Here is an 11827-nt window from a genome sequence, read left to right as displayed (position 1 = left end):
GCGGACCACCAGCGCCCTCCCCTCGGTTTACGGCTTGGCTAATTAACCAATTCATTAACGGATGAGCACGTTGAGATATTCCGTGCAGGCACCAAGGGGTGACCGCCCCCATCCCCCCATCCTCAGCCCGCCGCCCCCCCGTTCCCACCCGCGGCTCCGTGCCCCACACAGACCTGCAACGTCCGTACAAAACTTTACCGCTGCCCCGCGGCTCCGTTACAGAACGGCATCAAACACACAGCAGCCCCCACCTCCACCCCTCAAAGTACCGAACCTCGCCTACGGGGGAGCACTGAGCTCCCCGAGAGAGGGAGGCAGCTCTGGTTCCTTCCCAAGGAGCCGAGTGTCCAGTGAGCTGAGCCTCACCGTGAGCCGAGCTGAGCTTCCATTGAGCCGAGCTCAGCCTCACGAAGAGCCTTCTGTTGAGTTGAGCTGAGTGCCCCATTGCATTGACCCAGTCCGAGTCCCTCACTGAGCTGAGCTGCCACTGAGCTGAGCTGAGTGTCCCTCTGAGTCGAGGTGAGCCTTCATTCAGCTGAGTCTCCCCTTGAATTGAGCTGAGAACCCCGCTGAGCTGAGCCTCCGCTGAGCTGAGTCTCGTGTTGTCTCCCACTGAGCTGAGCTTCACACTGAGCTGAGTCTCTTGTTGAGTGTTCCATTGAGTGGAGCTGAGTTTCCCATTGAATTGAGCTGAGTCTCCCTCAAACTCATCTCACTCCTCCCCACCTCCACCCTCAGAGCTGGGGCAGGAGGATGCAAAGGAGGATGCAAACAGCTCAGCACGTAGATACAGCTTCAGGTTTCCAACCGAGACACCTGAATCTTTCTCCCTTTCACTTGAAACTACAAAAATGTGCGGAAAAGAATCCTCCAGGTGAACTGCGTGAGCTGCTTCTCTCTCCAGCTCCATCTCGCTCCACATTCTGCTCCAGCTTTACACACCTGTGCCAACCAGTGCTGGTGAGGGAGGGAAAGAAGCGTGAGAAGCAGCGGAGGTTGCTTTTGGGTTAAGTCCTGTGTGGAGTCAGGAGTTGGACTCGATGATCCTTGTGGGTCCCTTCCAACTCAGGATGCTGTGATTCTGAGGGATGGCAGCACGCCTGCACACAGCAGCAGCACTTCCATGGTGGTGGATAGGAGAAAAAGCTCAACAGATCAACTTCCATTCAGTATCACAGCGCACCAAAGTCCTGAAGAAAATCCCTCCCAGCCCTCTCCTACCGCTCCATGTGTGCGTTCCAGACCCGCTCAGCTCCACGGGGCTGGGAGCACTGGGCTGGTCTCCTTCACATCCACTCACCAGTCCCAATGTCATAGGAGCTGCTGCCTTCTGGAAAACCAGAGCCACAGAAAGCCCTCGTGCAGCTCTGAGGTCCCAAAGGTGAACTCTGCTCAATGCTACGTGAGAGCACAACATGGAGACGTCAGCAGAGCATCACCTGCAGGCGGTTTGCAGCTGGAAGGGTGAGGAAGGGGCTGAGAACCAACAGCTCCGGGGTTTTGGAAAGGCCAATGGGAGCTTCTGGATTTCTGCTCTCATGTCCTGGTGCTGGAAGTGAGGGGGATTCACACGCCATGAGAGGACTGTGGCTGTTCCTCATCCCGTCCCCTCCTACTTCAGGATGATGTGGTAGCTGTCGTTGGTTTCAGCTGCAAAAAGAAAGGAAGCTGATGAGACACTGCTGGCAGGGAAGGGATCTGCTGCGTTCAGATCTGGCACAGAGGACGGGCAGTGCATCGCTTACGCACCTTTCATGGTGTCCAGAACAAAGCAGGATTCATCCTGGAAGTTCTGAATCATCTGAAAGAAGTCACAACATAGCTGAGTCTGAGGCTGCACCTGAACACGGGGCTGCACTGCACAGACGGGGCTCGGAGCAGGGAGGGCACCCACAGTAATACTTATCCCTTCCTTCATCACTTCAGAACCACAGATCTGAACCAGCAAGCCAGGGGAAAGTGCTCCAACCCTGCAGTGTGGTCTGAAAGCAAAGCCCTTTCCCGGCAGCTCCCCTCCTGCTCCCAGCAAAGCACAGCACGGACAGCTGTGCCTTTACAACCCCCCCCCCACTCCAGATCTATGTGAGTATGTGAGTGCTGCCAGCGTCCCCAGTGCTGTCCGACATCCTCAGCTCCACAGCTTCATCAATGAACTCTTTGGAAGCAGCAGCAAACGAGAGGGGCCACCCTGAGGTCGTGCTTTGGAGGCTGGACACGAAGTGGTGTGGAAGGCAGAAAAAGGAGCAGCGAGGGATGGTTACCTCGTCGCTGATCAGCACGTGTATCCCCGTCGGACCCTGCTTGTAAATCTGGCTGATCTGCTGTGAGGAGATGCTGAAGAGCTGAGCCAGCTTCTCTGTCAGCTCCACCGCCGTCAGCTCCTCCAGATAGATGGCGTGGTACACTGCAAGGACAAGGAGTGCTGCAGTGATGTGCCAGGAGTCCGCAGAGCAGCCATGCTGAGCGGGGAACGGATGGGCAGAGCAGCTCTGAAAGCAGTGTGCACTGGGGTGGGCTGGAAGGGACCTTAAAGGTCACAGAACTGTAGGATGGTTGGGACGGAAGGGTCCTGGAAGACCACAGAATTCTAGAATGTTTCGATTGGAAGGGACCTTGAAGATCATGAAGCTGTAAGATGGTTGGGTTGGAAGGGACCTTAAAGATCATAGAGCCATAGGAGGGTTGGGTTGGAAGGGTCCTAAAAGATCACAAAACTGTAGGGTGGTTGGGCTGGAAGGGACCTTAAAGATTATAGAGCCATAGGAGGGTTGGGTTGGAAGGATCCTAAAAGATCACAAAACTGTAGGATGGTTGGGCTGGAAGTGACCTTAAAGATTATAGAGCCATAGGAGGGTTGGGTTGGAAGGGTCCTAAAAGATCACAAAACTGTAGGATGGTTGGGCTGGAAGGGACCTCACAGCCCCACCCCCTGCCCTGGGCTGTCCCACCCCCATCAGCTGCCCAGGACCCATCCACAGCTGTGAGTCCCTCCAGGGACGGAGCACTCACTGCTTCTCATCCACCAAAACCCCAGAGCTCTTCCTTCCCTGCAGGGCTGCTCTCAGTTCTGAAGTCCATCCACACACTTGGGGGGGTGTGTAAACCCCCATGCAACATGCAGCTTCTCTCCTGCACCTGCTTTTGCTCCATGGTTGCACAACACCCTGAGCTACAAAAGCACCAACGCTGCAGTAACGTGGCCACCAACGTCCTGCAATGCTCCATTTGCATTTATGCAACCCTTGCCCCAAAAAGCTCCCGTTCCGACCATCACTTTGTCCCATTCCTGGCACTTTTATATCAGTCTCCGCATTCCCCCAGCTCTGCAGTGGGAAGGGAAGGACACAAAATCTGCTTTTGCCTTCGTTCTGACCACAGAGCGACGCCTGGCTGCTGCACAAATATAGGTCACCCATTGTCTGGGCAGCTCTGCATTCTCACAGGAGCCACTGTTGCTCAGCTCAAAGCAAACAGCAGGCAGTGGGTCAGGATCTGCAGCCACCCCCTCTGGCCAACAAGGGGAAGATCTGCAGGGTGAGGAGTGGGGCAGGCAAAGTGCTCGCTGCAGCTCTGTGCCCAAGAGAGCGTGCACAGCTCTTTGGTTTGCCTGGAGCCTGCGTGAGCTGCAGGAGAAAGCAGCCCAAAGGAGGCACAGCAGCTGGAAAGCAAAGCCACTGTGCTTCCAGCTGCTATGCACCCACAGCCCCGAGGTCCATCGGGTGAAGTGTGCTGGGAGACCCAGACCTGAGCAGCTGGGAGCAGTTCCACTGTTCCTGTGTGATTTCTGCTGGCTGAGCCCACTGCTGCTCCCCCCTGCTCTCCTCCAGGCCCTTACCAAAGAAGGTGCTGGTGACTGCGTCGCCGTCCTCGTGCTTCTGCTGCAGCTCCTGCAGCTGCTGGGACTCCTGGCACACGTAGATGGTCAGCCGGGGCCGCACCATCCTGCAGACATAACACAGGGGTTGGCTCCAGGGCCCCGAGACAGCGCTCAGCATCCTCCCAAGGAACAGAGCAGGTGGAGGAATTCACCCGTAAGCAAAGAGGCAGAGGCTGATGCCGCCCCCAGGGGTGTGTTGGTGTCGGTCCCCCCGAGGGATATGGGCTCCCTGCACCACTCCACGTGCCCTGCATGGATCTCATTCCATGCACTCACACCCCGAGCCCACAGCTCTGCGCAGTGCTGTCCCTCTGCCCTCCAATAGGAAGATCTGTTCTAACGCTCCTCACCCACGTGGATTTCCCTTCTTCCCAGAGCAGCTTCCCCACCATCCCAGCTGCCAAACTGGAAGGTCCACACCAAATCCTGCCCACTCCAATGGCCCATCTCGATCAAGCAGCCCAAAACCCACCGTCCTTTCAGTGCGTTGAAGAGCCTGATGCCATCTGCAGGGCCGCAGATCTGGATGACATCTTCCCTGGTCAGCTTCAGCAAGTCTGCACCTGCAGGAGTGACACCACAGGAAGAGCCTGGAGCAGCGCTCAGCCCCTGGGGCAGAGCCCACCCCCCTACTGCTCCCCCCACACCTCAGGAAATGAACCACGCAGCTCTCAGGCAGTTTTACCGTGTTCCAAGTACAAATTTCCAACCATCTGAGCCAGGGAATGGGAGTGAGGGGAGGCAGAGGGATCTGATGGTACCTGAGAAGTTCCGGAACAGACGGGAGAATGTGGAGAAGCGATTCCGGTGCAGCCACTGCTGGGCCTCCTGGGGAGTGCTGGTGGGCAGGAGGTTCTGTGGGGTGGGAGAATATGGTCACAGCCCCAGAGGGGACAGAGCACCGAGCGTGGCTTCGGCGTTATAATCGCCCTCACACCGAGACCAGAGTGCACTGGGCTCAGTGGGCAGACAACAATGGCTGTAGCTGGGGTGGGTTTGGGTTTAAAGGACTCCACAGGGACAGGGAAAGGGAAGGAAGCAACGGGGAAGACACGAATGAAGAGAGCACGGTCAGTACAGGGCACAGCGAGCCACAGGCAGCCTGCTATCAGATAGAACCACGGGATGCTTGGCTAGAGGGACCTTAGGGGTCATCCAGCTCCTACCCCTGCCCTGGGCTGCTCTCACCCCCCCAGCAGCCACCCAGCACCCCAACCACGGCCCTGAGCCCCTCCAGGGATGGGGCACCCACATTTCCCCGGGCAGCAGTGCTGGGTCTCCCTGCCCTCTGCGCACAGTTCCCTCCCCACACCTCACCTCCATCCGCTTTGTGAGTTTAAAGCCATTAGGAACCAAAAAGCAGAGTTCCTAAGGATGTTAAACCCCAGTAGCATCCTAGCAAGCAAAGCGCCGAGCGCAGCACCCAAACCCCCACCCCCCCCATGCACCCCCACTTCCGACCCGTGCGCCATCCTTACCCCAAGCATAAGCTCTGAAGTGTGACTTACATCTGCGATCGGAGGGGGAGGCTCAGGCTGGTGGTTTGGAGACCCATTCCTGGATTTGGGGAGAGACAGACAGACAGAGCAGAGCCCACAGTCAGCTCCGCACCAGTGCCACCCCAAAACCAATGGGACGTGGGGACACGGTGAGCATGGCTGCATTGATCCCTCATGTGAGGCAGGAACCCCCCTCCAGACTCACCCTTCCCCGATGGAGAAGCTGCTGTGGGAGCTGTTGAAGCCGGGGGACGGCGCGTTGTTGACGTAGGTGATCTCAGGCCATGGAGAGCACTGGAAAGGAAAAACCCAGAGGAGTGATGGAGCTCAGAACACACAGACACCTTGGGACAGGATGACATGGGACACGTGGGCATCATGGGGACAGGGACACGCGGGAAGACCTGCACGCCCACCCCATAACAGCCATTTGCCACCCGGTTACTACAAGAAAGAATTCAGTGATGATATCAGGGATCAGACGGAGCCGTGCCAGCTCCACAAAGCCTCACACCAAACACCATCCCACAAAATCCAAGTGCAGGGCTCCCTGCTGCCAGCGCTGGGCTGACGCAGCCCATAGAGCCCACATTCCCCAGGGAAGGATGAGGACTCCATCCCCAGCACTTTTAGAGACTGCAAGTCCCACATTCCCACGAGCAAAGGGAGGGAACGATGGGGTTTTGTGCCGACAGCCTCAGCAGCTCATTGCTGCCACACGGGCACAGTGAAGCTGGCAGCAGAGGTGCCATCTCTCATGACAGCTCAGGTCTGGGAGGACGCAGCTCCTCAGCCCGCTTGGTTTGCCCACCCAGCAGCTCTGTGCCCACCCAGCTGCGTTGTGCTGCAGAGCCGGAGTGCCCACCTCGGTGAGGATGGTGGTCTCGTAGGAGGGCTGGTACTTCTCCTTCTCGTGCGGGGTGCGCTTCTCCATCTTCTCACGGTCAGTCTTCTGCTTCCGATCGGCTCCTTTGGGCTGGGGAGGAGAAACACTCCTTAGAGGAGCAGTGCAGGATGGGGGTGACGGAGGGGTGGGCAGGCATGCAGGCATCTCCTCCTGCTCGGCCTCGTGCTGCTCACAAAGGGCCGGGGACGCCCCTGCACGGCACCAGCTGCAGCAGCTGTGGCTCCCCAGCACACCTCAGCCTCCTGAACAAGGGGCCAAGTGGGTTTGGAGAAAGCCACAGCGCTGAGCTGGCACTGAGGGAACCAAGGGCTCTGCTGTCCTCCAGCCACACTGCAGCTCCGATAGCATCCGTGGTGCCAGCAGTGCAATTCTGTGCTCCGTGGGGTGCTGTGGTCGCAGCCCTGCTGCACCGAGCTCCATTTCCCACTTGGTTCCTTTACAACCAAGCACGGCACAGAGCCACGTTTCACAGCCTTCCTCTTACACCCTGCCCTTTCTGCTTTCTTTTTTAACCCACAAGGTCATGCCAGCATAACCAGCACGAGGACTGGCAGCATCCCCCCAGCAACCCCATGTCGCTTCCCCTGACCCCCTGTGGGCAGGGACATCGTGCTTCCACACCGTGGCTGCGCCCGTGGGCACTGCAGCTTCAGTGCTGGGTTTTCCTGGGATAGAGCCAGAAGTGAAAAATTCCATCCCCAGGACACATCCACTGGCACAGAGTGACCACGGGGGTGACTGTGAGCCAGGTGTGCCCTGGTGGCCAAGATGACCAATGCTGACCAACAGGCTGACCAAGAATTGATCAGAGGTCGACCACAAGGGTGACTGTGAGCCAGCAGTGTGCCCTGGTGGACAGGATGGCCAATGTTGGCCAACAGGTTGACCAGGAGTTGACCAACTGTTGAACACAGGGTGACTGTGAGCCAGCAGTGTGCTCTGGTGGCCAAGATAGCCAACAGCGGCCAACGGGTTGACCAAGAGTTGACCAACAGGTTGACAAGCCCCCAGACATCCCTTCCAGCCCCAGCAGCTCTGCGATTGTGTTTCTGTCAGTGTGGGAGCTCTCAGAGATGAGATTCTGGAAGGACCCAGAGCTTACAGGCTCAGCCACAGCCCTGCAGCTGCAACACTCAGCCAGGCCACAGTGGGACAGGACTGAGCTCCGATTCACATCCTATGGGGCAGAGACGTGGACTGGTTGCTGCATTACCTTGAACACCTTGATCTGGCAGCTGGCTGAGTGCAGGTGCTCTGTGTACTCCCCGTTCTCATTCTCCTTGAAGGTGTCGATCTGCACCCGGAATGGCACCCCCTTCTCCCCGCCGTGCTTCCGCATGGTGAACTCGGTGCTGATGCAGTGCACCTGGGGAGGCAAGGAGAGCTGCTGTCAGTGCTCACACGGGACCACGCTGCCTAACAGCAGCGCCAGGGAGCCACGAGCACGCAGCAGAGCTGCAGCCTATTCCTTCCCATGAGTTCTGCAGCTCCGTGATGCTCCCACCAGCCCCTCATGCACTGCAAACCACTTTGTTCCAGGCAGCACAAGAGATTTGCAAGAGGCCTGGATCACCAGGAGCACAAATAAAACGACCCACGGGTGGTCAGCTGCCATCCTCCTGCACCGCATGCAGCAGGAGGAGAGCTGCAGCTCCCCTTGAGGCACACAGCAGCTGCTTGGAGCTCTGAGCCACAGAAGCTCCTTCCTGTGCCCTTGGAAACTCCCAGCTGCTCTTCTGGGGCCCTGCACGAGGAGCTCCCATTCCCCACAGTACCTGGATGAACACCGACGTCCTCTTTGAAGGGTCCCACAGAAACTCCACGGTGTTGAGCTGAGTGGGATTGGCTCTTGGGTCAATGATGCCCACGGACATGGGGATATCTGCACAGAGACCAAGCTGTGACGTTTGTCGGAGAAGCAAGAGATTCCCAGGGGACACAGACCTGCACATCTGTGACAGAACTGCCCCTCAGAGCCCAGGGATGCTCCAATCTCCCCGAAGGACCTCACCTATGTCCAGGATCCTGTCTCCAGGCCGGTTCCAGCGCCAGCCCTCCAGCTGCTGGTGCTCCGTGTACTGCAGCCGTCGGTCGTGGAAAACCACCCGGAAAATGCTCTGAGGAAGGGGGGACAAAAAGTCAGGAGCCCCCCAAGTAAACCCCCACCCTGAGTCCACGGGGTGAGAACAGGAGCAGAGGGACATGAAGGGGGTCAGGAAAGCAGCAAAATGAATTGCCACAGATGCACTGTGCTCACCTTCACCAGCTTCCCATTGATCTCAGGCAGCTCCCCGATTTTCCTGTTGTCCAGCATGCGGATCTCATAGGACTGCCCTGCAGGGAAGAAGAGAGGTCACGCAGGGAGGAACATCCCCTGCTGCTCCTCCCCAGCGCTCAGACCCTTCTGCTGTCACAGGACGTGACAGCACCTCAGTGCCATGCACCACTGCTGTGCAGCACTTGCTGCAAAGCAACAGATGTAGCTGGGATCTGCAACAGCCCCACTGCCAAGCAGCAGCCGGGAGCTACAAGACCCCCACTGCAAAGCCGCAGCTGGGAGCTGCAACAACCCCACTGCAAAGCTGCAGCTGGGAGCTGCAACAACCCCACTGCAAAGCTGCAGCTGGGAGCTGCAACACCGAGGCTGCAAAGCTGCAGCTGGGAGCAGCAACACCGAGGCTGCAAAGCTGCAGCTGGGAGCTGCTTTCCTTTACCCACAGGACACACGCACGGGTGTGAGGGCAGCGTTAGCAGACAGTCCCCACCTTGGTTGAGGTAGGTGAGTGTTTCGTCGTGCAGCTTCACAGCAGGCGACGTGGCTGCACACAGCACGTACTGAAAGGGCAGAATTTTGTTCTCGTTCTCTGGAGGCAAGCTGGACTCCTCCTGCTTGAAGATGGGCAGCGCCAGGACGTCGCTGCAAGAGAGGCGGCACAAAGGGTCACTTCAGCTCTGCTGCAGATGCACGGAGCTGCTGGGTGCAAGCAGGAGCACTGCTGGGCACAGACGTGCAGTGTATTGGGTTGCAATGGTTGCAGACCCGACGTGCAGCAGCTGCCTCCAGCTGCAACGATGGCCTCAGAGCCCCTCTGCAGCCAGAACAGCTCCAGCCTCGGCACGCTGCGTGAGTTCACTAGATCCTCATAGGTTCAGCTGGGTTTCCCTCCTTCAGTTGAGCATTAAAAACTTCTCAGAGGGAAAACCAGGCTGCTGTGGGTAGAGCACAGCTCCCACCCCGACAGCAATTTAACCCTTTGGTCTCCAGGAATCACAAACACACTCTTGGTCCAAAGCTGTGTGAGCAGTGCTTACAGTGGCTGCACAAACCTGGGGATGGGAGGAGCTGCTGGCAGCCTTCCCCATACTGCACGGCCTCCATCCTGCCCCCTGAACCACACAGCCTTCCTCCCATCCCCTTCCACGCAGGAGAGGGCAACAGAAATGTCCTCCTCAGCACTGGGCCCTGTGCTCTGGATGGGGCCTCCCCAGTGCAGAGCAGAGCAGAGGGAGGAACACCTCCCTGCCCTGTTGGCAGCGCTCTGTGCAGTGACCCACAGGGCCATCGGGGGGCACCGCTGGCTTCTGGTCACCCTGTGGTCAACCTTTGGTCAACTCTTGGTCAACCTGTTGGCCACCAGTAGCCACCTTGGCCACCAGGTCACACTGTCGACTCACAGTCACCCTGTGGCCAATTGTTGGTCAACTCTTGGTCTACCTGCTGGCCACCAGTAGCCATCTTGGCCACCAGGGCATACTGGTGGCTTGCTGTCACCCTGTACTCAACTGTTGGTCAACTCTCGGTCAATCTATTGGCCACCGTTGGCCATCTCAGCTTCTGGGGCAAACTGCTGGCTCATAGTCTCGCTGTGGTCAACCACTGGTCAACTCTTCCTCAACCTGTTGGCCACCACGGCATACTGCTGGTTCACAGTCACCCCGTGCTCAACCACTGGTCAACTTGTTGGCCACCAGTAGCCATCTTGGCCAGGGGGCATGCTGCTGGCTCATCGTCACCCTGTTCTCAGCTGTCGGTCAACCTGATGGTCACTGTTGGCCATCTTGGCCACCGGTGCACACTGCTGGCTCACGGTCACCCTGTTGGCCAACTGGGACACCATTGGCCTTCCTGGCCACAAGAACACACTGCTGGCTTACGGTCATCCTCTGGTCAACTGCTGGCCAACCAGAACACCACTACTGGTCACCAGGGCACTCTGTCAGCTCATGGTCACCCTACAGCCACCAGGGCAGATCCCCAGGTCCTCCTCTGCAGACCTCCATTCCAGGAGCTCCGACCCTGACCTGCACTGACATGTATAGCTGCTCCTCCCTGGATGCAGGACACGGAATGAACCTCGCCAGGTTTGCTCCACTATCGCTCTGCCCTCCAAGAGCTGCCACCTGGACCCCCAGAACACACTGCGCACACCCTCAGTTCAGCACAGGGAGCGGTGCCAGCAGGGCACAATCAAAAGTTAAAGATTTAGAGGGGTAGGATGGTTAAAAAACAGCAAGGGCTTAAGGAGGAGCAGTTCTTTAAGCCAGGGAACCTCCACAGGAAGCAAAATGGCAGCCATCTTCCAAAAGCGTGGCCATAACACAAGTCGTGGAGGTGCTGGATGAATTTAATATTTAATTTTAGTAATATCTCATGATATTTTATCAATTATTATTAAAACAAGCCTCTTCCTTGTTGCGGGTGATGCTCAGCACAGGCAGAGCTGGGACAGCCCAACTGAGATCATAGAACTACGGGCTGGTTGGGTTGGAAGGGTCCTGAAAGATCACAGAACCACGGGATGGTTGGGTTGGAAGAGTCCTGAAAGATCACAGAAGCACGGGATGGTTGGGTTGGAAGAGTCCTGAAAGATCATAGAACCATGGGATGGTTGGGTTGGAAGGGTCCTGAAAGATCATAGAACCACGGGATGGTTGGGGTGGAAGGGTCCTGAAAGATCATAGAACCACGGAATGGTTGGGTTGGAAGGGTCCTGAAAGATCACAGAACCACGGGATGGTTGGGTTGGAAGGTCCTCATAGCCCCCACAGCCCCACCCCCTGCCCTGGGCTGCTCCCACCCTCCCAGCAGCCACCCGTGGCCATAAGCTCCTCCAGGGATGGGGCACCCACACTTCTCCAGGCAGCAGCGTCAGGACTCACCACCCTCAGAGTACACAACTCCCTGCCCACACCTCACCCCAACTCTCTCGTGCCGTAGGGCCGCCCCCAGCCACAGCCAACCCCAACCCCTCCTACCTCATGCTGTAGGCTCCCGCTCCCAGCTCCTGCCCGATGCCCGACAGGCTGGCATCGAAGTCCTGCACCAGCCCCGACTCGATCACCTCATCTGCCAGCGGCAGCTTCAGCGCCCAGGCCATGCTCCCCCCGCAGGGCCCGGGGCCACGTTCCCAGCACGGGAGGGCCAGGCGGGGTCCCCCGGTGCCTCACCCCTTGCAGGGAGTGCAGCCTGGGGCTCCTCGAGGGGCTCTGCAGCTTCGCTCCCTTCCTTCCTTATGGGGATCTCCCCTGGGGTGCCCAACGTGG

The 11827-nt window shown here is 58.0% G+C and overlaps 1 protein-coding gene across 2 annotated transcripts; it reads right to left on the bottom strand.

The window, feature by feature from the left end:
* Window positions 1-180: 180 nt before the first annotated feature.
* Window positions 181-11821, bottom strand: TFCP2 (transcription factor CP2). Of its 2 annotated transcripts, none has more exons than XM_010726479.3 (15): window positions 11540-11821; window positions 9049-9200; window positions 8541-8617; window positions 8295-8400; window positions 8059-8165; window positions 7497-7649; window positions 6242-6352; window positions 5582-5670; window positions 5356-5434; window positions 4639-4732; window positions 4350-4440; window positions 3836-3942; window positions 2262-2404; window positions 1750-1801; window positions 181-1650 (listed from the first exon to the last, which is right to left on the bottom strand). In XM_010726479.3, exons 1-15 carry the CDS (start codon window positions 11659-11661, stop codon window positions 1613-1615), a joined length of 1521 nt encoding a protein of 506 aa, XP_010724781.1. In that variant the 5' UTR covers window positions 11662-11821; the 3' UTR covers window positions 181-1612. The 2 variants fall into 2 exon arrangements, with proteins under 2 accessions (XP_010724781.1, XP_010724782.1); XM_010726480.3 differs by having other exon boundaries at window positions 5386-5434.
* Window positions 11822-11827: the final 6 nt, after the last annotated feature.

The sequence above is a fragment of the Meleagris gallopavo genome, assembly GCF_000146605.3.
Source record: "Meleagris gallopavo isolate NT-WF06-2002-E0010 breed Aviagen turkey brand Nicholas breeding stock chromosome 29 unlocalized genomic scaffold, Turkey_5.1 Chr29_random_7180001957765, whole genome shotgun sequence".
In the NCBI taxonomy this organism is placed as follows: domain Eukaryota; kingdom Metazoa; phylum Chordata; class Aves; order Galliformes; family Phasianidae; genus Meleagris; species Meleagris gallopavo.
This window is presented reverse-complemented; position numbering and strand designations above follow the sequence as displayed.

What these genes read in the sequence shown, in the direction of transcription:
- TFCP2 (XM_010726479.3), bottom strand. Translation starts at nt 11,661, where the DNA reads ATGGCCTGGGCGCTGAAGCTGCCGCTGGCAGATGAGGTGATCGAGTCG. An exon ending in AGACCACCATCCTCACCGAG is followed by an intron (nt 5,671 to 6,241) that starts GTGGGCACTCCG and finishes TTTCCTTTCCAG; the next exon opens with TGCTCTCCATGGCCTGAGAT. An exon ending in TTCAACGCACTGAAAGGACG is followed by an intron (nt 3,943 to 4,349) that starts GTGGGTTTTGGG and finishes TTATGTCTGCAG; the next exon opens with GATGGTGCGGCCCCGGCTGA.